This window comes from Dunckerocampus dactyliophorus, chromosome 6 (genome assembly GCF_027744805.1).
Source record: "Dunckerocampus dactyliophorus isolate RoL2022-P2 chromosome 6, RoL_Ddac_1.1, whole genome shotgun sequence".
NCBI lineage: Eukaryota > Metazoa > Chordata > Actinopteri > Syngnathiformes > Syngnathidae > Dunckerocampus > Dunckerocampus dactyliophorus.
In genome coordinates this window covers 25613245-25638043 of record NC_072824.1, presented here as the reverse complement: position 1 = coordinate 25638043, position 24799 = coordinate 25613245, and the positions used below count along the sequence as shown (strand labels likewise).

The window sequence follows — 24799 nt, the reverse complement described above, 5'->3', positions numbered from 1 at the left end:
TCACGCTGAAAGTAAATACATACAGTATATACAGCGGACAGTTTTCCTTCCTCCGCCTTTATTTGTTGGGAAAATGTATTTACCCAATGTGCAACCAGGAAAAAGTTATTTCAAAGTGAGTAAAACTAGAAACACAGTAGAGTTCATACTGTAAATTTTGTTATCGTTGCAATACCAAGTACTGGGGGCAGTATTATTGCTGATACTGATACTTTTCACTTGAAAATTTTCAAGATCATTGTATCATTTTGCTTTTAAATTGTTGAGTATGATTCTCATCAGAATAAAACACAGGACAAAACTTCATGCAAACAAAAAAATGTCAACAAACTTATTTATGAACAATTTCAGAATATATGAATATAAAATGTAAAATTTAAGAGAACTGAAAAATTATCCTGTCATCACCCTAATACCAATCCTGTACGGATTTGGTATAAATGCCATCGATATTATCAATCCACCACGGGCATATCGTAAAAATAAAATGAATTCATTATTGATGTATATTATTAATTACACTATTTTGCCTTCTTTCATTGACGTACAAAATGTATCAAAGTGGCCCCACGCAGCCTTCAAAAAGGTAAATACACCGTACTACAACATTGTAAACCGCCTAACAGCAGTGTACTGCATGCGTACACCGGGAAAAAAATCTAAATTGGAATTGTAAAAAAAAAAAAAAACAGGTTGCCAATGGTAAAAGCAGAAATTTAAAATACAGTGCAAAATATTCACAAGAATGCACAGTGCTAAGGGTGCATTTTGCCATAAAAATAAACCAAATGTTGAGGTAACCAATAAAAAGCTTTTATATTCCATAGACATTTTCAATTATAGAATGCAACAAATGTTTTTGAGAAGGCTCCACTAATAATGCATGCTGTGATGAATGCGATACACAAGTACAACAAGAGGTGATACATGGGGGGAAAAAAGTAAACATACAAAAGTTTGCTACATCAGTGCGAGCAAAAAGCTCTGAGGTTCTCTCTTCTTTTTTCTTCTCCGCCCATCAGCTCTGCTACCTCCGTCCTCTTTGGGCTCGTTTCAGTAACGAATCAAAGTCAAGCTCCTGAAACCTGCTCTTAGCTGGAGACAGATCTGCATCCCCGCTTGCATCTGAGGAACAAAGTTAAACAGAAAAATAAATGTAAATGGTAACTTCTTCTGTAATAATCTGCAGTGGAGCCTTTCAAGTTAATTCAAAATCTGACTAACATATTAGAAAAATTATTCATCTGCGGTCAAAAATACTTGTCGGTTTAAACCGCCATCAGGCCTCACATTAGCAAATTACCCATAAAGGATGAACTCTTGAGTGTTTTGGCTACTTTCTGGACAGCCTCAACAAGTGTGTGAAAATAATACAGTATAACCTTGGTTTCCATTCCAAAAAGCTTCCAATTTTTCCCCCCAAAAATAATATGAATCCAATTAATCCGTTCCAGAGACACACAAATAAAAATTTGTATTTTGCGAGAAGTTCTTTCTGGACTTCAATAGTGTTTCTTGCCTTCTTTATCAAAGTGCTGGCACGGGCAACTTTTTTTGGTCCCATGGTGGGTTATTTTGCAGTAACACAAAATAAAAGTAGGAAAAATAACGGATTTCACAAAGCGTTTCAAATGAACGCACTGGGTGATGCTCACGCAACGACAAACAAACGGAGACTGAGTCACCGATGCTTTGTTTGGGCGCTCGATTGCACGAAATGTCGGCAAACGGACTACTTTGCTTCGCGTGTTTTGTCGTATACGAAAACCGAGACGTGTACAAAAACTGGGACCAAATTTAGCCAAAATTGTCGTCAAAAACAGAATCTTCGACTGTACAGTAATGACTCGTTTATCGTGATTAATTCGTTCCAGACTCCACCGCGATGAATGAATTTCCGCAAAGTAAGATTCCTTCTTTATAAATGGAACATGTTCATAGTTATGGCATAGACAACCTGTTTAAAAAACGTATTTTGAATGTTGTAAACATTATTAGAGTCATCTAGAGATGAAATGACACCCATATAGCCACCTTTACATTTGCCCAATATAGTAGGTACAATCAGAGAAAATAAGCCATTTAAAACAGTTTACATTGTAGGGGAGCAGAATTGATGGCGGACAGGAAGTGACGTCGGGGGTTCAGAGTTAAGTTTTAGAGCTTGTTGTGGGCTAAGGCTGCAACAGTAGCCCGTCTTACTATTATGATTATTATTATGTTATTAATATTCTTCCTGTTTTGAGATAATTAACCTGCAATAAAAGCCGTTTGTTCAAGTGTGGAGCTTTGGTGGTGGTCTCACCGAACAGTTACTGACACTTGGTGACCAGTGTAGAATACTAAATATGATACAGATAAAGTTGTGATCTTAATGGCTTATACTGTACAGTTTATTTGTATTTCAGTGCGTTTAGCGATTTTTATGCTTGAAAATGTTTAATTTGGGCAAAAATCTGTACAATTTGCTTAAACATGTATAGTTTTCGACTAATAATAGGCCATAGTCAATCAAACAGTGATCATTTCTCCATGAATTAAAGTTTGAAAAAAAAACGTGATAGAGTGCAGGAGCAATGTTCAAACCGCGATGTAGCGAGGGACAACTGCATACCCAAAGTTGCGTGATGTGAGTGGGACAGAACTCAAAGCAGTAAGACTGTTTGGTCTCAATGCTCCATCCTCCACCGTAACAATAAATAGCGTCACTTGCTGACAAAGTAAAGATTCATTGTTTTATTGTTATGTTTTACAATGGTTAACTTCTTTCAAAAAATATAAAAATGGGATATGTGAGGTGCATCTCTGATGCCAAGCACTTTCCACGATGTTGCTTGTCGTGTTAAGACGGAGTACACTTGTGTGACAGTTAAGAATGTGGAAACGTTACTTCAAACATTGTGTGTACGATTATTAAAAGGTTTTCTGCTGGTAATACTTTGACCCTGGAAGAATGATTTCTGTTTCCATTATTTCCTATAGGAACATTTCTTTGAAATTTGAAGTAATCATTAGTTGAGGTTCCGTAAGGGCTTGTGTCCAAACGGTTCCACTGTACATGGCTTTGTTGGCCTCTCACCTAGATCTGCATAATTGGAATTACAAAACTGTCTTCTTCCACCAAAGCAGATGTCGAAGGGCAGCTCATCTGGCCTTCTTAATTTTCCTCCATTATCAATGGCTGCAAACGCATTCTCCATGTTGTAGAATGTGACAAAGCCATAATGGTCACTGCAGAATCCAAAACGTAGAATTTTAATCCTACTAAACATGTACTGACAGTAGACTGAAAAAGATGAACTTGCTGTGTACCTACCCTTTATCTCTAAAGTGCAGCGACACACACTCCACCTCTCCAAACTGAGAAAAGCGCTCTCGCAGTTCATCATGTGTCATGGATCTGCGGATGCGGCCCACGTATACCACTCGGCGCTCATCCTATGGAAGAAGATTTTAGATGCGGGCTCATCAATTGTTGCACAGCTAACAAGCACAAAAACGTACCATCGGCTGACATGACGATAATGTACTCACAATAGCTTTTAACTTCTGAATCCTCGCCTCCTTCTCCCTCTTCAGCTTGCGGGACTCTCTGTTGAAGATGTCGTTCTAGTTTTTACGACTGACTGGAAGTGTGAAAAATTCCCATTTGCAGACTGACCTGTAAACGTCTCTCCTGTGGTTACGACAAGCCCGTGAGAAGGGAGACGGGGACCTGGACCGGGACCGAGACCAAGATGGGGACCTTGACCTGCTATATCTTAAACGTGTGGAAGACAGCTTGTGCTGCCGAGGTGGGGAACGGGAGACGGAGCGAGAAGGGGATGATGACCATGACCTGCTGCCTGAGCGCTTGTGATTGAACCTGTGCACACACACAGACAGACTTATTGAAAATGACATTAGGCATAAAATGATCAACTAAGAGAGGAAATAAACGTGACTACCTTTGTCTTTTTGGGGAGCAGGATGCTGAACTGGAGGATGACGAAGAAGAACGGGAGCTGTCTGACATAGGTGATCTTCTCCGATACCTTCTCTTCTCTCGTCCTCTGCTTGGGGGGCTGGGTGGAGGTGTGAGTGGAGTACATGAAGGAGCACATCCATCCAATACATCTGTGCATGTGGATGAAGATGACTGGTATATCGCATCATCAAATTTCCTGATGGAAGCTTGTTTGTATTCAACAGAGGAGGTGGTCTCCTCAACGTGACGAGTGGTTTTATGGATATTCCTGAGAAGAGTGGGCGAGGCTTTTGTATGCAAATGATCCACAGGCATGCAGTAGTCATGATCTGCAGCCACTGATGGAGATGTGTGAGGAGATGCAGAAAGCTCTAAATTGTTTGTTCTCCTGGCTAGCAGAGGGCGAGGCTCAATGATCTGAATGGTCTTGGATGGAATGGTTTTCCATCTTCGAGTGAGAGTTTCCTGAGTGCTGAGGATGATTTCAGTACCGAGGGGTTCAGGGATAACCACATCTTCCAGCTTTCTTTCGGGATCTGACGCAGTCGTGGCAGTTTTTGTTAATCTTGTGTATGAAAGTTTGACAGGTTCACATTCCGTATTAACAGCATTTCCAGTGTTGCCCATGTGCTCAAGTTCAGGATGTGGCTCACCCTCTTTTGCTGCAGAACAAACAACGACAACAGGTCAGATGTGCACATTATTATTTGTACACAAATTATTCCGTTCAAAATTGGGGGCTTCACTTTTTTAAGGACCAATTTAGCCTTTAATCTATTAGGGATTATAAAGAATACAGGTGGTCATCGGTTTACGGCCTTTCGTGCTTACATACACGCTCCCATAAATGAGTAAATAAATACGTTTTGGTCCGTAAACACGTGATAGTCTTGAGAACTAGTTAGAGCAGAAGAATCCACTACACAGGATAAAGATCGTATTGTAACGTCTACCTGGACGGTATAAGAATGACCAGGAGATGATCAGCCAAACCGTGCCAAAACACCAGGAGATGATCAACCAAACCGTGCGAAAACACCATCAGCAAACTCAACTGTCCTGTCCTCCCGCACCGACACGCACATACAGTCAGGACTCTTTAACACTATACATAACTGCCAGGTTGCTCCAGTCTCCTTGAGCATGTTAAAAGGATCTGCTGCTATGAAAGCAATAATAACTTGTCATTGTAGCGGTCTTATTATTGAGATGGAAGGGTTGCTAATACTTTGGCTTTTATTTTGTGTTACTTTTTATTTGTCATTATATTTTATTACCGTTTCATTTAATTCTTGCATTTAGTGTTTTATTACTGTATTTTGTGTTTTTGTGTCCGTTTGAGTGACTTAGGAGTTAATTTTATGGGGTTTTTTTGTACTTCTTTAAAAAAAAAAAAAATATTACAGCATATGAACACTGTTACAAGCCGAGCCTGGCCCTTTAAGAAGAGTTACATTGTGGGAAGTTGAGTGTCTCTCTTCCCTCCCTCGTCCATCTACACCGCCCATTGTTTTCTGCATCCTGATTTATTGACAATGCTCTACTGCCAATCTCCTTCGTGCCACCCTGCGTGTCTCCTGTGTCATCGCTAGCTTGCTTGCTAGCTTATAATGAAACTTCGGTTCGAAGGAGGAGGACTGCAGCAATACGTTTTAACAAGGATACAAAAACGGCGCCAGGACGAAAAGGCACATGTCACAGGAGAAAAAACACACGTGAGTGACTTAATAATTTCTTGTGTCTTACCTGTAGGTTGTTCATTAAAATTCAAATGAAGGTTTGAACTTCATTGAGTGTTTAAACAAGAGCTAAATGTGATTACATTTTCATGCTTGCCTGAGAAACAGCCTTAAAACATATATAATCATTGTAAAAAAAAAAAATGAAGTGGCTACTTTGCGGATTCCGCTTATTGCGGGCTATTTAGGGAACCTATCTCCTGTGATAAACGAGGGAACACTGTATATTTTTTACATACTATATATATATATATATATATATATATATATATATATATAAATAAATTTGCCAGTAATCACTCACCTTGTTTCTCCTCAAACTGTTCCAACAAGCTGGTAAGATCAGAGGCCTCTATCCCTGTAATGGAACAGACAAACAATAGGTCATTCTTTTTATTGATTACTTGTGTTGAATTTGCGTTTATGTGTCTGTACCTGACACAGCTGCAGTGGTTTTCTCTGTAATTGCAAGCTGCAGTGACGGTAGTGGTACCTCAAGGGGGGAACATGTGCAGGGAACCTCTGCTAATTCCTCCTTGACCGGCTGACTGTGGTATGATGGCGTGGGTTCACAAGTAAATGCATCTGGATTTGTTAACTGACCCATCTTTGGAACAACGATGTCATGTGGTTTCCTGCACTCTGAACTGGATCTGGCTTGAAGCACGATGGGGCACGGTGTGGTTTTCTCACTGAACTTGCTCACAACTTCCTGACGTGACTGAGGTTCAACAGGGGATGTTGGTATTGTGGGGACTGTGGATTCGACATTGGACACTGGTGAGTGAGGATTGGATGAGGCTGGGGGCAGCGTAACAGACAAGGGGAGTAACACAGGGTTTGGGGGATCAGTGGTGAGCACTGTTCGATTGTGTAGTAGACTTTTTTTGCTTCCAGGTCCATAAACAGCAGTGTGAGTGAGCTTGTCTGGCAGCGGACTATGAGGTGAGAAGGTTTCAGATACAGTTTGCAGAGATTTGAATCCACAACACCGAACAGAAAACGGTGTTGTCTTCTCTACTGGGTGAAGTGTGTGACATGATGTCTTGTGTGTAGCTCCTTGGGGTTGAGAAGTGCTGAGTCTGGACCAGTTTGGCCCACAGAGGTTCTGTCTCTGTCCATGTGAACAGAGAATTGGGGTCAGTTCTTTGGGGAGCTCGGGAAGAGAGGGCCACTTGGTGGTGTAGTTCCCCTGCTTCTCCGCAAGAGGCTGCCTTTTTTGCCTCAACTGCCTGTACTCATGGAGGCTTAGCGATTTGGCTTTCACTTGACTTTTTAGCAGTGGTTCCTCAGCCTTGTGACCGACTTCTGAAGACGGTGCTGTGGGTTCTGCATCAGCTGAACTTTTGAGTGCTTCAGTATGGTTTAGTGTATCTGCACTGGCTACACTGGGGAGATTTATCTTGTTGAATGCAGATTCCACTGACTGCTCAAATGACGCCACATGAACAGGACCAAAGCTCACTCTTTTCTTTGCCCTGGGGAACAAAACTCTAGATGAGTTGCCGTTCAGCAGTGCGCTTTTTCGCAGGGTGTCGCTGTCTTTTTTTACATCCTCCTTTGGCCCTTTCAGGGGTGTCTCATCATCAGATACAACATTTATCTCTTCATCGCTGTCTCCAGTGGGCTTCTCATACTTCCACACTTCTTCCTGGGAGAATATCTCGTGTTTCCTCTCCAGTTTGTCCCACGACGAAAGTGATAGTTCAGCTGCGCTATGTCGGTCGTTGCCCACCTCCTCCTCAACGTGCACTTTAAGGCAGTAGGGGTGCATGAGTTTCACCAAGTTGACCAGGGAGGAAGAAGTGAAGACCTCCACTTCATTTTCTCCTTTCTTATTTTGGGCTCGAGACAATGTCTGACTTTGTTGTCGAGACACTGGCTGCAGTCTGGTGACTTTGCTCTTTTCTTCTTTGCCTGCATCACCCTTCTTTATCCAGATCAAACTTGGGGATTCGGCTTTTGGTATGAGTTTGTCAGCCAAGGGTGCTTCATCCTGGAGAGAGCGAGGTAAATGGAAAAGAATGTTTTGATATTGCATGAGAGAATCCCAGTGTTTCCCATACATTAATTTACTTGTGGCGAGCAAATCGCCACAGATAGATTTGGTGCTGGTGCACCCACCGTTGTCCTGTTCCCACATTGCTGATAGGTGAGAAGTTTGGTATCTGGCAGGGTGTCGAAGGGAGAAAGAGTGCTGCTGACGTCATCCTCCACACAGTCCAACATTTGACTTAATGCAGACAGCAAGGTCTCGTTCTCTTCCTCCGCTTGCCTTGTGTCCTGTGGGACAAAGGACAGGACAGTTGGAAAATGATACCATCCAGCATGCTCTTCAGAGGTATTGTTGCTTGTATGGATTTGCACTCTGACCTCTGATGATACAGGGGAGTCCTCAAAAATGGCCAGGATGGAGTGTTCCACACAGGACTGTGGGTCCATGTCCTCCCCACTGCATGGCTCAATCTGTCAACATATGGACAATGATATGAACGGATGTAACTACCACAGGAATAATAAAAAAAAAACACCTCTAACTAACACAGGGGTTCATTCACACTTGTCACTTTTGTTCCACTTAAAATGAACACTTGTCAGTTTGCTCTGCTAAGGTTAAACATACCATTGACATTTTTACATTATGTATATCCTCTTCTTTACATCTCAGCTGGTAAAAATTCCACCAGGTCCTCCTACAATAGTATGTATCCCAAAAGACATACACATCGCATGCAATGTCCAAGCGAGGCGTGACTTTACGCATCTGCTTAAATCAGCATTATTTGGTCCTCTGACAAAAATACAAACGTCAACGCTTACCAAACCACACTGAAGTGACCACATAGCATCTTTTTTCAAATTTTTGATCCGGACCAGAGTGCCACGCTCCAAGTGTGAACGCACCCTGACTTTATAAAGAAAAACAGGTTGAGCTGCATATTCTTAAGTCTTCAAGTTACTGGGAAGGCCTCCTAAAACACTCAATATAAGATTATTTTGATGTGATAAAGCCAAGAAAACATCGGAATGCAACAAACCAGGCTCACATTGTTAGGATATCTGCTTCGTCCACGACCAAAGACAGCCTTTTACTTGAATGGCTTCCCCTTTGCAACGCTAATCACGGTCAGCTTGCTCAATTTATTGTGTCACCCGTGTATTGGATTGGCAAGAGACATTTTTTAAATATAATGTGCCTCTCCTTCGTTGTTGGCTTAATAAACTAAAGACAAAACGCTGACAGGGAAAAGGTGGTGATTACTAAGCTGTCATACTAGTAGTCAATAACATTTGATACACCTACAGGAGGAGGACGACGACGACAAACAATGTTGGTATCGCTCTGATACCAAGCAATCACAGGACCACTATCGCAGACACTATTTACTTTGGCCATTTTTCAAGTTCATAGAATGAGTTCAGGCAAACAAATATTCGTTTCAACACATGTGTTTGTGAACAATTTAATGCAACAATACAAGATGATGTAACAATACCAACAAATGGTACAATTTATTACATACCATTATTTGCACAAAATAAACTCAATAGTTCAACAAAAAAAATGCACAAAAACAAACAATAATTCAAATCCTTTGGTGTTTTGCCCTCCTAAGCCCCCACTCTATCCTATCCAATAACTAATTACGGTATAGAATTTGTTAACGATATATAAATATACACAATATACCGTCATGGAAAAAGTGATTAGACCGCCCTTGTTTCTTCAGTTTATTGATCCATTTTAATGCCTGTTTGTTTGGACAAATATAGTGATGATAACAAATGTAGCTCATAAGAGTTTAATTTAAGAGCTGGTATCTAGTAACTTGCATGGTTTTCTTGATAATCATCAGAATCACTTACATTCTTACATGAATAGCTATAGCATTGTACTGCCAAAAAAAATATGTGCTCTTATGAGCTATTTTTCTTGCCATCGTTATATTTGTCCAAACAAAAGTACCTTTAGTTGTATCATGCATTAAAATGAACAACAAACTGAAGAAACAAGGGTGGTCTAATCATTTTTTTCATGACTGTACACTGCTCAAAAATAAAAGGAACACTAAAATAACACATCCTAAATCTGAATGAATGAAATATTCTTATTAAATACTTCGTTCTTTACATAGTTGAAAGTGCTGACAACAAAATCACACAAAAACTATCCATGTAAATCTAATTTATTATGTCTTGCTGTCCACCTGTCGTCTATTCCATTTGCACAACAGCATGTGAAATTGATTGTCAATCTGTGCTGCTTCCACAGAAGTGTGACTGACATTGTTACTGATTAAGTGTTCCCCTTATTGGTTTTTTTTTTAGCAGTTTATTTGAACACAACAAAAAACCTGATATTTACAGATATACTGATATACTCAAGAGAACGAAAAAATATCGACAATCATCGCGCTAATATCGATCTGATAAAAATTCTACCCTTGTATCGATTCGCCCAACTCTAGTTTCCGTTAGAAATCCCAACCGGAAGTAAAGGAAGGAAGACGAGTTTTAACACAGCGGCGAAACTAAACGTAAAAACAGATTTGTCAAAACTGTTGCTTTACTCTGACGACGTTTACTACGATCGTTTAACATTTAGTGTCAATGTGTGCATTTAGATTCGGCAAGTGTGACATGTTATGTGATAGGAGTCACAATTATATTGAGAAGAGGATCTAAACCCGTGTTAACAATTAAAATGGACACCCTAATGTGTTACTAGTACTTATAATTACAAGCTCTTATGAAAGATTACATTTCTAGTGTAAAATGACGAACGACAGTGGTCGATGAGTCGGAGAGTGAGCAGCACAGAGAATGAAGTCGAGCCAGAACATCTTGTACTACTACTTCGTTGTCAGCAGTCTACTCCTGGTTTCGGTGAGGTTTTCATGTCCTTCGCATTAATTGACATCTCACATACGTATACTTATGACAAGATGGACGATTTGAGGTGCAGCTACCAGATCATCGATAACCTCATTCTACTGCCTCAGCCACGTGTCGCCCGCAAGCATGTGCCAATGAAACGACCCCTATCATGGCCCCCAAAACATCCTCCATTCTCCCTTTTGAGCAACAGAGAAGCTTAAATGGCGAAACGGTACCTGACACGGGGTGACAGTGCTCAGGAAGTCCACGTTACCGGTATTTAAAGCCTCGTCTATGCAGCTCCACTGTGTCGCCATCTTGCTGCTCCACATGGCAGTCTTGGTAGGGACACGTGGTCACAGGCAGCGCGCGAGAAGAGGTGGCTGACCTGAGAGCAGTTTGGCAAGGACAGCGTGTCAGGCGAAGACCAGGAATCCGACCCTAGGTCAGGTCTTTTTTACTATCCATTTTCTGCTCATACTCTTGTTATTTGCTATGAAATACAATTTTTGATCGCTTTGGTCTTATTCTGACAACATGTCTTCTCGTGTTATGAGAAATAAGCTAGACGTATACACCATTTACCATTGCACTTCTAATGCATATGGATGTTTCATTTTATGTAAAGTGACATCTAGCGACCATTTGCAGATATCACAATTCCACTAGAATTCGGTGATACTGTAGCCTACTGTAAATTTTGGTATCAATCCTAATAATGTAATTATAGAGCCAATGTTGCTGCGTTGATACCGATACTCCAAGTTAATAGGGATTTAAAAAAAAAAAAGGACAGAAATTTTAGGCAGGAAAGATCAACAAACTCATTTGGGGACAATTTAACAACATAAAAATACAACAATGTAATACAGTGTAACTATATCAACAAAATCATGCTCATTCCTTCGTCAAAATAATTGGCTTTCATTCAAACCATTTGGCCCCCAAAGCTGTCCCATGGACAAGAACGTATTCCCTGAGTTAAAAAAAACAACAATCCGTAAATACAACAATATAGACAATGTAACGATATGACCAACACAACAAAAAAAGCACATATATATTTGTGATAGTATACATACAGAAGAAGAGAACTGAAAAACATCAATCTGATCACGTCAGTATCAATGTGATATTGATATTTCGTTGGTATCGATATGATCACTATTGGAATTGAATCTGTTCATCCCAAATTTTTAGTGTGTACATACAAAGAGGCTCATACTTCACTGCACAGCACTAAGTGACAATACTTCATTACAAATACATGTAAGTCCTGTGGGCTTATATTGAAATGGACAAATAACTCTTTTGTGATGAATATTGGGAATGGAGACATCATCAGTAGCGAAGATAAGAGAATTAAGGCCTGCATCATTAATTCTAGCTGGCTACATTTCTTCTTCCAAATCAGGTGAGCTGAGAATGAACCTAAAGAACCTTTGCTGAAGTGAAACGAACCAAATTGCTGGTTAATAAACATGAATGGGTCACCTTTCTTACAAGCTTGTGTTACAAAACAACTGCATCAGTCAAGTTCACTACGATTTATTTTGAAGAGGCCTATCCCCAGACTAGTGTTTTTCATCCTTTTTGAAGTGACTTATCCTGTGTGGAGTGGGTTTTTTTTTCAACCAGAGAAAAAACAATGAGGTGTAAAACAGCACTGTAGCATCACTATCTGATTTATTACTGTTGAAAACAGTGCTGTTCAAAATTGTAAACAAATAAGTACTTAACTTAATTCCAAAAAAGTTTGTGCACATAAAATAATTATCGATTTAAAGTGCCTTCTGTGTTCTTAAATTTAAATACTGTACACACACATATATATATATATATATATATAAAATAAAGTTACCATAAAGTAATGCACTGTTCATATCTTTGTAAGGGAGTAAACTTACAAAATCAGCAGAGGATCAATTACTTATTTTCCCCACTGTACAGTAGACATTCGGTTACGTCCGGGACCACCAGCGTAGCTACAGTATTTTGGACACACGGCTCGCTCTCCCCAAAACACTACTGCTAACTTGATGTTGACATTCTCCTCCGATTTCGGATCAAATTTTGCAATAAAAGGTATTGGTACGCACCACTAAAGTACAGATAGAATCTGAGTCAGTTTGTAGAAGTTTTATATAAGTTTCACTTTTGCGTCTTTCAGCAACTATGGTGCATTCAAGGGCTGCCAAGCATAGTGCGAAATCTCAACGCTTGACAAAAAGACATAAATGTAAAAATTGTCATCTGTATTGTCACATATTTCTAAGCTATTGTCTAATTTGAGTGAAACAGATGTGTTTTCTGCAAAAAAAAAAACCCAACTTATTTTCGGAGAAAAGAAACTCAGCATTACTCTAGAGCAGTGATTCCCAACCACTGTGCCGCAGTTCATTGTTGTTCCAATAGAGATCATCCAGTGCGTTGTGGGAAATTATCCAATTTCATTGAATTGCTCAAAAAATTATTATTAATTTAGTAAATTTACAACAGATCATGTTCATCTATCTAGGCCTGCAATGTATAGTTTCTCCACCAGATGGGTTCAAAGTCACATATTCCCTTTCATTGTCTCATCATTGTCTCCTACTGTTTAAGCTCATAAGTTGCAAATTTGTTTATGATGTGGTCACTCTAGACAACTCTTCGCTGCAAATATCAATCAGATATTCAATACATGGTTTCAATGTACACATATTGAATTGTTCTCCGTTCTTGTATGGCTATCTTGTATTATCTCCCTGTTTTCCATAGAGGAAGATGCACGTGTCTGGCCTGTTATCACACTCATACCAGCAAGGGGTTGACCTTTCTCGTGAATGTCATGGCGGTAAAAAGAGTCAACGTCTGTGCAAGATTAATAGGAAATGAATTATAGTCACTTGTATAACCTTGTATACAAGGTTCCTCATATTCTTTGTTGATGGGTTGCTTGTGTTCCGTTCATTGCCTTCATCGCGGTTGGGAGTGTTATGCAAAAATACAACAGGAATGGATAGGGCCTGGATCCGGGAAGCACACATTTACTTTTGGTGCAGGTCTGGATAAAGGTGCGGATAGTTTTTCATTGAGCCAGGCCATTTGTTGTTGTTGTTGTTTTATTTTTTTTTATATTGAAATACATAATTACAACATACACAGAAGGGGAGGTGGGAAAAGGTATTCTTTCTAGTGAGCGTCATTTTTCTCGCACTTTGTCTCAATATGGTTCTTTCTTTAAACCCTCGATTCCTCTGTGCTGTTACACCTGCCTTCACCTGCACTTGCACACACACCACCCCATTTCACACAAGACTCAAAACACATTACTGTCTGAAATGGGGCCAAAGCCTCCGTCAGTCTCCTGCGGGTGCAGTATGAGTATGTTCACGAGCGTGTGTGTGTGTGTGCGTGTTGAGGAGGGGGAATTCAGTGAAAGTGGGTCACCTTACTGCAGCGTTCAACACAAAACAACCATGTCAACATTCAACACACAGTCATATATTACCATTTTTTGGGGGGGAGTAAAATACACCCTCACATTCACTCTTAAATGGACACTTTGCCTTCCTCCATCAACCTCCACAGGTTTTATTGCTTTGGGGATGAACAAAATAAGGAAAAGTATCTCATTCCATCACTCTTGCGCTGCACCAGGACTCCCTCTGAGCTTGTTTGAAGAACCTGTGAGGTCTCAGGAGTCATGTTGCCGCTTGTGTTACAAACTGTGTATGTTCAACCACATCAGCACTTTTTTTCCCCTTCAATGACTTCATGAAATATGTGTCTGTGTACACTTCAATGACCTGCAAAAGCACTCTGGTCTTTAACTCGACACCTTCTCCACAGGGAAAGCAGGACACACTGGCTTTATTCTTCTTTGCTTCAAGTCAAAGAAGAGGAATGCCCTCCCACGTGGCGCAGAGAACATCTGTTGAAAACAACTAAAAGCCTGGGAGAAAAAGAAAAAGAAGAGGAAGGGGTCAACAAAGAAAGAACAAGAGATTATGCAGGCAGAGACGATGAAAAAAGCCTTGGAGGAGCTCATCCGGAGTACAGAACGAGAGGTGAGAATCAAGGAGTGGGGACTCACAGCTGCACACAAACACACAGTATAGTGACACAAGCCTGGAGACACAAACAAGATGGCTATTTTTCCTTACATAAGACTTTGCAGACTTATGCATCAGAGCAACCTAAGGCACATCATTTGTATACTAAAACATGCAAGCACAACTTCTTAAATTTTGTCATTAATGACATTGGACATTGATGACTAGCTTGTATCTGATACGGGAAAACGGATGTGGTCTCACAGAACATCTCACAGAATACCACCAAGCGTGCCATGGCTTATTCTGTTGTATGAATGGCAACAGGTGGATGCACAGGTTAATTATCTACCTTTGGCAATCTGGTGGAAGAGCATTTAATTGTTTAGACTGTCACTAGAGGCGGTCCACATTTTACAACATTTTGTGGTTATGACACACTCCCATAAATTAATACAACGGTACAAAAGGAAAAAGAGAACTAGTTACGTGCGGGTGGAATAATATGTAGTCGTGCGTCGCTACACTGAGAAAGGAAAACATCACTTTTTGGTTGATTTGTTTTCCTTCATTATGTTTCCCAAATCTGAGGCAGCCCCTCTCAGTGGCAGTGTGTTAAAGAAACGGAACATGAACAAGAGAAATTAAGTGAAATTCGACCCTGTAAAATGCTCAGAAAGTGGAGAAAGGCTGATCAACATTGGCTGCCTGCTTGCATGAAAGGATCTGATCCTCTGAAATGGACACTGTTAACTAAGCAGCTGCAGTAATCACTCGTTTATCGCAGTTAATTGGTTCCAGGTGCGACCGTGATATGTGAATTTTCATGAAGTAGGATGCCTTATTTATAAATGGCATTATTCCATAGTTAAAGCATTAAAAAAACTGTTTACGACCGTCTAAATACAGTTTTTAACATAATCAGAGCCCTCTAGACATGAACTAACACCCCTATAAGGCCTTGCTAGCCCTGACTGCGCACCACTGGATAAAAGTAAAGCCTAGTTTACACTTGCGCGCAGTGGTAGTCAAGTTTATGTGCCAATGAGTAAATTGGTGGGCCGCACAGTGGTCTAGTGGTTAGCACGTTGGCCAACACAGTAACAGTCTGGAGATCGGGAAGACCTGGGTTCGATTCTCTGTGTGGAGTTTGCATGTTCTCCGAGTGTGTGCGTGGGTTTTCTCCGGGTACTCCGGCTTCCTCCCACATTCCAAAAACATGCAGGTGAGGATAACTGGTTACTCTAAATTGTCCATAGGTGTGAATGTGAATGGTTGTTTGTCTATACAAGTATGTGCCATGCGATTGGCTGGCGACCAGTCCAGGGTGTACCCAAAGAACAGCTGGGATAGGCTCCAGCATGCCCCCGCTACCCTAATGAGGAGAAGCAGTATAGAAGATGGATGGAGTAAATTGGTTGTTAACTGGTATGAAGAATATATAAACTGTCCGGGGCTGCCAGTGTGCAAAGAAAATTTTGGAAATGTTCAAAATTTGTGGTATGCATAATTTCTGTGAACTAGTCGTGAATGCAACGTGAACGCACCACAACGTATGTGCAAAGAATGCGGGCGGTGCGTATCAAAACGTGTCTCATTCACATGCATGGGTTAAGTTTTCCACCACCTCTTGGAGCAAGGCGGGTGTAATTCTTTTGGATCTTCCGTGAATTTCTATTAACTGATCATAATGCCCAAAGCAATGTCTTCTAGCCAGCAATTCCCTCTCCCACACTGTCCATGCCTCCTTTTTTACTAGTTAATACCTTCTTCCTGCTCTTGCTTCATTCTCTTTCTTCAGACTAGGGATTCCCAACCAGGGGTACACGTACCCTGAGTGGTACGTAACCAAATTGCATGGGGTACTTGGAAACATTTAATTTCCAAGATGATCCATTTTCCAATTTCCAAACAAGTCCATTTTCCCAGTCATTTCCCATTAAGCCAGACAATAAAATGCAACATGTGCGCCACAACTAGTTTCCCCAGGGAGACAATAACCTGTGGCACAGCTGTGCCAAAATCATAACAGCTGTGTTACATTCTTCTTTTGGAGAATTCTCAACATGTATGAGTAAGAGGGTACTCATGGTATGACAGAAAGGGTCCGGGGTGTACACAAGACAAAAAAGGTTGGGAAAGACTAATGTAGACTTAGCTTTCTGTTCTGCAATGAGAGCTTCTTCTCTTCTCTGGAGTTCAGCATCTTGTAGGTCCCTTGCAAATAGAGGAATTAGTCATCAAAAAAGATGCAAGTTATCTCTGTTGGTTTCAGAGGATCCTTTCACAAGTGCAAGGATACGGTCGAGCAGCTTGACCGAGCAAGGGTTGGTCTGCGTTTCTCCCCTGTCTAAGCATTTTTGTAATGTCTGGTTTCACTTCCATGGTGGCGGCTTTTCTTCACTGTTGAGGGAGTCTGCCTTGGGCTTGGGAGAACCGGGGCGATGTTGTCCTTCCTCAGTGTAACTATGCACAACTATTAATTTTTCATGTAACCACTTCTGCAGCTAGTCTTGTATTTACGAACCAAACCGCTTAAGTTGAAATTAACTTTTAAGTGATTTATGAATGTACGTCATAACCATGAAACGTTGTAAACCCAGGACCTTCTTTACGTCATAGATAGATGAACAAAGCTACATTGTTTACAGTAAATAATCAAGTGGTTCTCATGTTGGCCACACAGTCAGGAGATTGGGAAGACCTGGGTTCGAATCTCCCCTTGGGCATCTCTGTATGGAGTCTGCATGTTCTCCCTGTGCATGGGTGATTGTCTATACAGTATATGCGATTGACTGACGACCAGTCCGGGGTGTACCCTCGCCCGAAGTCAGCTGGGATAGGCTCCAGCATAACCCCGCAACCCAAATGAGCATAGAGAATGGATGAATAATTTCACCTGGTGATCTCTCATGGCACTCTCATGTGCTGCAACAGTGGTTGGAAATCACTTGTCTAAGATGCTAGGCTGAATGAGGAAACATAACATTGAATAAATCAAACATAGAGGTCACAATGACATTATGATCCGGTAATTGTGTTTTCTCTGGAGGTGGCATTGTCAGTAGTACAGCACAGTCGCAATTCAGCATTTTTTCCTCGCATTTGCCATATGTCAGTAATCCATCCATCCATCCATCCATTTTCTATACCGCTTCATCCTCATTAGGGTCGCGGGGGCATGCTGGAGCCTATCCCAGCTGACTTCGGGCGACAGGCGGGGTACACCCTGGACTGGTCGCCAGCCAATCGCAGCATATGTCAGTAATAATTTATAAATATGTGATAAAAGTACAACATGCATGTATCACTATTAGAAAGCCCACAATTTGTACATTTATACAGCATGTCTTTATTTCACTTACGGTTTTTCATTAAGCCTTGAGATCTTGGACTTTGTTCGGCAGTCCTTCAATCAGGGAGCTGCTACAAGTCTAAAACCACGCATGTCAACACGGTACCTCGCAACATACCGCATCATCAGTGTGTTATATTTCGTCACTACAAAAGTTTGTTGCAGAAAAATACGCAGTAGATATGTACACTCATTTATTATATATCAACAGCAATTCGGAAAATGTGGTAAGATGAGCACTTATCTACACAAACTTGAGTAAGGGACAGTGTTTGTCAACTCTGGTGCTTTTCTTCCTTGCGCTCCTTTGTCATTGTATTCCCTGTAGTGTTTTACCCCTCTTGTTTTGTGCTTACTCCTTGTTTCCTACACTTTCTGTGGCACCGACAGACTATTTGTCTCTATTATGTGGGCTTTGACTGTCTGTTAACCAGCAATTTTTAGGATGTGGTTTTGTATATGGATGCTGTTGGTTATGTAGTACGTGAGAGCATCTTGTGCACATCACATTAATTACAATAACTTGCCAACAATGTGGGCAGATGACAGTTTTCACTGGTAAACGTGTGTGTATGGGCTTTGAGAAGCTGATCATGCTTGTGCTATCCTTTTTCTGCCACATTGCCATGGCGACAGTGCCCTCCCGGGGTAATGGGGGACGAGTGCGCTAGAGCTATTTATTCTCCCTCCCTCACCCTCACATTTCCTCCGTCTCTCTCTCTCACTCACTCCATCTCTGCCCTCTCCCTCCTGCAACCTCACCGCCACTCTCCTCTCTAACATCGCCCTCCTTCCCTTGCTCGTTCATTCCCATCTCTGATTGGCTTAACACTCCCCTCCTCAAAATGAGAAACTGTCTAATGAGACGAAGGGTGAGGGAGACAAAGACCAAGTGTCTTTAAAAAAAAAAAAAAGGAAAAAAAAGAGAAGACGGAAAAGCATGGGGGAGGTGATCTATGCAGATGTATGTTCCTCTTTGCATGTCAATCGAGGACCTGTTCTAACAAAACTCTGATGTCATTCGGGAGGGAAACCGTGCGATGGGAGTACTGCATGGATATGTAACCACCGATGTGTGCAGCGTGCATGCACAGGTCACATCAGGCACATATGCAAAATCAATGCAAGAGAAAATGATGTCTTTGCAAAGATAATTTTCAGTTTTGACACGGTGAGCGATATTAATTGAACATGGTCAAACTGAGAGTTGACTGTCATATTTTGGTTACTTTATCCAGCGACCTGAGAGGAGTAAAATACAGGAAACATCTCAAAATGCAGTCGTACTACAGCCACAGTAATAAACATATTGCTAAATTAAATCTCTTTAAATGCTCATCTGCATGTTTTTTAATAGACTGTTTACTCATTGAGGGGGCTAGTGAGTACTGTATATCTAAATGGTATAAAATAAACAATTTTGTGTAGTGGAACATGCTTTTGGTTCTCAGTCACACTAAGTACACATTACATTTGTGGGTTTTACTGTTATTATTGAAACATATTCAGTGGCGGAAATAATTGTTTGACCCTCAGCTGATTTTGGTTTGGTTTGGTTTGGTTTAGTTTATTTGAACATGAAGGTTACAATGGAATACATCTCGTGAATCATTCTTTGTAAGTAGAAACTCTTACAAAGACAAGCCAGATTTTTTTTTCGGGAGAGGCAAAGACACAATATCAAAAAATTGAATACAGAACATTAAATAAAGGGTATGGATTGATTTGTATTTGATCCCCAAGCAAAAAATATCTTAGTACTTGTTGGAAAAAAAAACTTGGCAAGCGCAGATCTTTGTACACAACTCAGAAGAGAGATTTTGGTCCGGTCCTGGACAGACATGGGGTGGCAGTGGCTCAGGAGGTAGAGCAGGTCATCCAGAAACCGAAAGGTTGGCGTTTTGATCCTCGTTCTCTCCACCCACGACTGTTGTTGTGACTTCACCTATTTTATACCCCAGGGCAGCTGAGGATACAGATGTAGATTATCACCACCAGTGTGTGACTGAGCAGTGAATGAATAATGGGTTCATTTCATTGTTAAGCGCTTTGGGTGCTTTCAAAAACTATATGAACTCTAATTTATTATTATGATTACTGCCAAAGCAAGGCAAGGCAAGTTTATTTATAGAGCACAATTTATACAGAAGGTAATTCAAAGTGTTTACAGAAAAGAAAGGTAAAAGCACTTCATAAAATCATCCCATAAAAACGTAAAGTCATTCTAAAATAATTACATAAAATTCCATAAGTCATTCCATAAAACAAAGTTGAGGATTGTCGCACATCTTCTGGAAGACTGTTCCAGATTTATGCAGCATAAAACTGAAACGCAGCACTACCGTGTTTAGTCCTGACTCTGGGCACCCACAGGAGACCACTCCCCGAGCTTCTCAGAGCCCGAGATGGTTTATGTGGCTCTAACATGTCAGAGATGTACTTTGGCGCAAGACCATGAAAAGACTTGTACACAAGCAGAGCTGTTTTAAAGTCTATTCTCTGAGCGACAGGAAGCCAGTGCAGCGACCTGAGTACTGGACTAATATGCTCATATTTCCTGGTTCTAGCCAGGACTCGAGCAGCAGCATTCTGGATGTACTGCAGCTGTTTTGCTGCTTGTTTAGAGAGCCCGGTGAGAAGGCCGTTACAGTAGTCTAGCCTGCTGACAGGCATGGATTCGCCTCTCTAAATCTGGTTTAGACACTATTCCCTTAATTTTTAGGTGCTAAAAAGCTGCTGATGTTATTGATTTAATGTGGCTGTTAAAGTTCAGATCTGAGTCCAGTATTACCCCCAGATTTCTAACCTGATGATTAGGTTTTAAAGAAAGAGTCTCAAGGTGGCCAATAACACTTTCTCTTTGTTTCTGTGGGCCAAAGACAATGATTTCAGTTTTGTCTGAGTTCAGAAAGTTGTTTTGCATCCACACACAGATCTGTTTGATGACAAGTAGATCTGAGTGTCGTCTGCATAGTTGTGGTTGGACCCATTGCAGCTGCGTATTAGCTGGCCTAAAGGCAGCATGTACAGATTGAACAACAGGTGTCCCAGGATTGACCTCTGGGGAACCCCACATGTCATAGCCATTTGGTCTGAGATACAGTTACCAATTCCAACAAAGTACTTCCTGTCCTCCAGATAGGACTTGAACCAGTTAAGAGCAGTACCAGAGATGCCCACTCAGTCTTCTAACCTCTGTAATAAGATCACTTGGTCAACTGTGTCAAAGGCAGCACTCAGATCTAGCAGAACTAAAAGTGAGACTTTGCCTGCATCTGTGTTCAGACAGATATCATTTGTCACCTTGATCAGAGCTGTCTCAGTGCTGTGGTGGGGCCTAAAGCGTTATTGGAAAGTATCAAACACACTGTTAGAGAGGAGAAAGTCAGTAAGCTGTTAGTATACAACCTTTTCTAAAACTTTTCCCAAGAATGGCAGGTTTGATATGGGCCAATAGTTGTTCAGTACTGTGGCATCAAGGCTGCTCTTCTTCAGAAAAGGCTTAATGACAGCAGTTTGTAGGGCCTTTGGAAATGTTCCAATCTGAAGTGAGATGTTAAGTAGATGAGTGAGTTGTGGTAGCAAACTGCTCAGCATAGATTTTAGAAATCTAGTGGGTAATTCATCAAGGCAGCACGTTGATGGACCCAGACTGCAGATGATCTCTTCGACTGTTTTGTCATTGACAGGTGTGAAGTGTGTCCGCTCGAGGTGTCTAGCTGGCTGCAGAATAGTTATTTGTACTCTGGAAATGATTGCATTTTTTATACCTTAAACTTTGTCATGAAAGAATATTGCAAACTCATTGCACTTAGATGTAGAAAGGAGTTGTAAGGGCACGGGAGGTTTTGTTAATCTGTTAACTGTAGCAAACAATACATAAGAGTTGTTACTACAGTTACGCCTCAAGGTTTTGAGGCTGTTGCTTGGAAACTCGAAGTTACAGCTCACTCCACAGATTTTCTATTGGCTAGGCCATGCCGGGATCTTAATGTGGCTTAATGTTAAGCCACTCCTTTGTTGTCTTGGCTGTGTGTTTTGGTCATTGTCATATTGGAAGACCCATTTTCAGTTGGCTGAGGCCAGGAGGTTCTCATTCAAGATTCTTACAGTACATGGCCCCGTTCATCCGGCCCTCAATGCAGTGATGTCTTCCTGTACTCTCAGCAGAGACCCAAAGCAAAATGTTTTCACCTCTGTTTGACAGTAGTGATGGCGTTCTTGGGGTCAGATTCAACATTCTGCAATTCTTCTCAGCCTTTTCTCATTCAGGTGTTCACTGACAAACTTCAAACGGCCTGGAAATGTGCCTTCTTGAGCAGGGAGACCTTGCGGTCACTGCAGCATCTCAATTATCGAGCCAACTGTGGTCTTTTTCTCACCAGTCTCCTTGCTGAAGGGACAGGACTATTTTGTGTGCCTCATGTGTGCTGCAAGGGTCAGAATTCTTGCTGTTTTTTGTTGATATTCTGTCAAATTCCCCCCAAATTCTGGACTTTCTTAGGAGCCAAACGCAAAGGATCAAATCATACACGAGCAGTGTATGTGTGTAATCTGTACACGAGCAGCATTTGTAAAGCAGTCAGGTGGCGTCTTGTAATTAACTTCACATTTGTGACACAGCCGCATGCAAACTTGCGCATGCATATCAGGGCGAGACAAATGCCACAATGAATGAAGACAGATTATAGACAGTGGGAACAGAAGAGCAATAACGGAAGAAAAAAGACGAGCGAGCGGCAGAGGGAGATAAATGGCCGAGTAAGAAAAAAAAAAAAAGATGAGTGAAGTGAGAGAGCAACACTGTGTGACATACTGCAGACAGAAAGACTAACGGAGCGAGAAAGAGAGATGACAGAGGGAAAGAGAGGAGAGAGCTGAGGCACGTCAATAGCCCCCACCTCCCTGCTCCTCCCCCATTTTACCTCCCCCCTACCCTCCCTGCCATGTAGCAGACCTTTGCTAGATGTAACAAGCCACTCAGACGGTTTCAGTACACACACACATGCACACATTGGACGTCACTAGATTCCCTGAAGATCATGTCATCCTTGCGTGTGTGCACTTTCTTGTATGTGTGCGTGCGTGCGTGTGTGTGTGTCACTGTTACAACACACTCTCTCTACATATTTAAAGGGGGGAAGGACCCACATCACATGGTTGTTTTCTCTCAAATCTTTCTGGTCACTCTGACACACACACACACACGCGCACGTACACACACACTTATATACACTCTGGCACTCAGCCTCTGGTTCCCTCCTTTTCTCTTTCTCTCTCCTCCCACCTGAGCTGTAATTTGCAGGGCTGATGAGGGCAGAGCAGAGGCAGGACTGAATTGTGCTCACTCCACATAACACTGACACACACATCCACAGTGCTCTACAACCACAGAGTGAATCTGATCCTTTGTGTCTGCGTGTGTGGAAGCTCTCTTTTTAACCTCTTTTTCTCCCCGTCTGTCTCTCTGTTGCTTTTTGTCACTCTCGTCCTCCCTCCCTCCATCTCTCTCTGCTCCCTGGCTGTGTGTGTGTGTGCGTGTGTGTGTGTGTGTGTGTGTGTGTGTGTGTGTGTGTGTGTGAACCGTGGGGAAAACAGACGCTCATGTGAGCAACAGCAGTGACTGGTGAGAGACAGTAGAGAGGCAAGGAAGAGAGCAGGGATAACAGAGCCAACGCCACCATCATTCTGATCGGATTCCCACCAGACATGTGAGAAGATGTCCGTGGGCGGCTGCGCGTGTCCCGGTAAGTGGCCACCGTGGTGACGGTTGCCGTTAACGACAGCTGCAACCGCTGCCACTTTCTCTCTGTCGTTGCTGTATTTTGTGTTTTGGTGAGAGCTGCTCCCGCTGTGGCGTGACTGAGGCACAGAGGAACAGGGAGATGGGTGCCCCGGGGCCCTGGGCTCTGTTTGCAAAGCCTCATGGGAGGTTATCTTCTGTGTTGAGAATAGATGGGTCAACAGCTTATCCATTTTCATTTTCACTTTTAACCTGAACTTTTAGTTTGGTTTAGAAATTTAACAGAGACATGCTTTGGTGTTGCTGTGGTGCCCCTAATATTCCCTCTGCCTGTTGTTGTTGCAGATAGTGACAGTTCTTTGAATTTGTCCTGTACAAAACTTACTAAAGAGTTTAGAGTGCTCAAAGAAACCAGAACAAGAGTTCATGGTTCACCGGCTTTGATTAAATGATGCACGATTGGTTGTCGGTTTAATGCACTGCAGTAGATACATAAAGAAGGTTATGAAATGAATAAAGTTCATCCAGATGGAGAAACGCTTCTGTTACAGATGCACAACAATGCAGCAACACCTAAATTCTTTGACCTTTAGCTGCTTGTCATCTAAAACCAGGCTGCCCCAATCTAATGTGGCAAAAAATAATTTGTTGTGTTCTGTTCAGTGTGTATTATTACTTTATATTAATGTATATTTGTTGTGGCAATAAAAGACAGATAGTACTATACAGCGTTGACATGCGGTCAAGGGAGGCTGGTGAAAAGTGAATAATGATAACATAATAAATCGTAATATTTGTCCATTGAACTGTACTATAAATGTATTTTCTGTATGATTCCAATCGTTTTTAACATTTTCTTCCGTAAAAATCGCTTCATTCACACATTTCCTGCAGGGCAGACACCCAAGACAAGGCTGCCACGAGCGTCTCTTTTTGGCTTAGTGCACAAGCTCAGCCTATCGTCGGAAAGAACTCAGCGAGTGCGAGTTCGATCATGGCACCTGCTACTTTGTTTGTCAGCATGTCGCCAATAATATAATGTTGCAGAAACATTTATTATACACCATGACTTTCCACAGC

At 41.5% G+C, this 24799-nt stretch overlaps 2 protein-coding genes across 4 annotated transcripts in view; one reads left to right on the top strand and one right to left on the bottom strand.

The window, feature by feature from the left end:
- Positions 1 to 74: 74 nt before the first annotated feature.
- LOC129182534 (peroxisome proliferator-activated receptor gamma coactivator-related protein 1-like) lies at positions 75 to 14595 on the bottom strand. Of its 3 annotated transcripts, none has more exons than XM_054778782.1 (11): positions 14376 to 14595; positions 8080 to 8172; positions 7831 to 7989; positions 6142 to 7702; positions 6011 to 6064; positions 3948 to 4629; positions 3662 to 3865; positions 3535 to 3592; positions 3317 to 3438; positions 3080 to 3231; positions 75 to 1125 (listed from the first exon to the last, which is right to left on the bottom strand). In XM_054778782.1, the coding sequence occupies exons 2-11, from the start codon at positions 8146 to 8148 to the stop codon at positions 1028 to 1030; spliced, it is 3159 nt and encodes a 1052-aa protein (XP_054634757.1). In that variant the 5' UTR covers positions 8149 to 8172; positions 14376 to 14595; the 3' UTR covers positions 75 to 1027. The 3 variants fall into 3 exon arrangements, with proteins under 3 accessions (XP_054634757.1, XP_054634755.1, XP_054634756.1); XM_054778780.1 differs by lacking the exon at positions 14376 to 14595 and adding an exon at positions 10821 to 10935; XM_054778781.1 differs by lacking the exon at positions 14376 to 14595 and adding an exon at positions 10859 to 10920.
- The window catches only part of ldb1b (LIM-domain binding 1b), a 46205-nt gene continuing 35843 nt past the window's right edge, over positions 14438 to 24799 (top strand). Inside the window, exon 1 of the mRNA XM_054778783.1 lies at positions 14438 to 14636. The gene's annotated coding sequence lies outside the window, so the exon portion shown is untranslated. The remainder of the gene's footprint in view (positions 14637 to 24799) is intronic.

Bases quoted from the DNA above. Each gene is read 5' to 3' on its own strand.
- LOC129182534 (XM_054778780.1), bottom strand. From the start codon at position 10,916: ATGTGGAGCAGCAAGATGGCGACACAGTGGAGCTGCATAGACGAGGCT. The intron at 7,990-8,079 runs GTCAGAGTGCAA...TTTGTCCCACAG, and splicing joins ACTCCCCTGTATCATCAGAG to GACACAAGGCAAGCGGAGGA. The intron at 4,630-6,010 runs GTGAGTGATTAC...TTTGTTCTGCAG, and splicing joins ACAGTTTGAGGAGAAACAAG to CAAAAGAGGGTGAGCCACAT.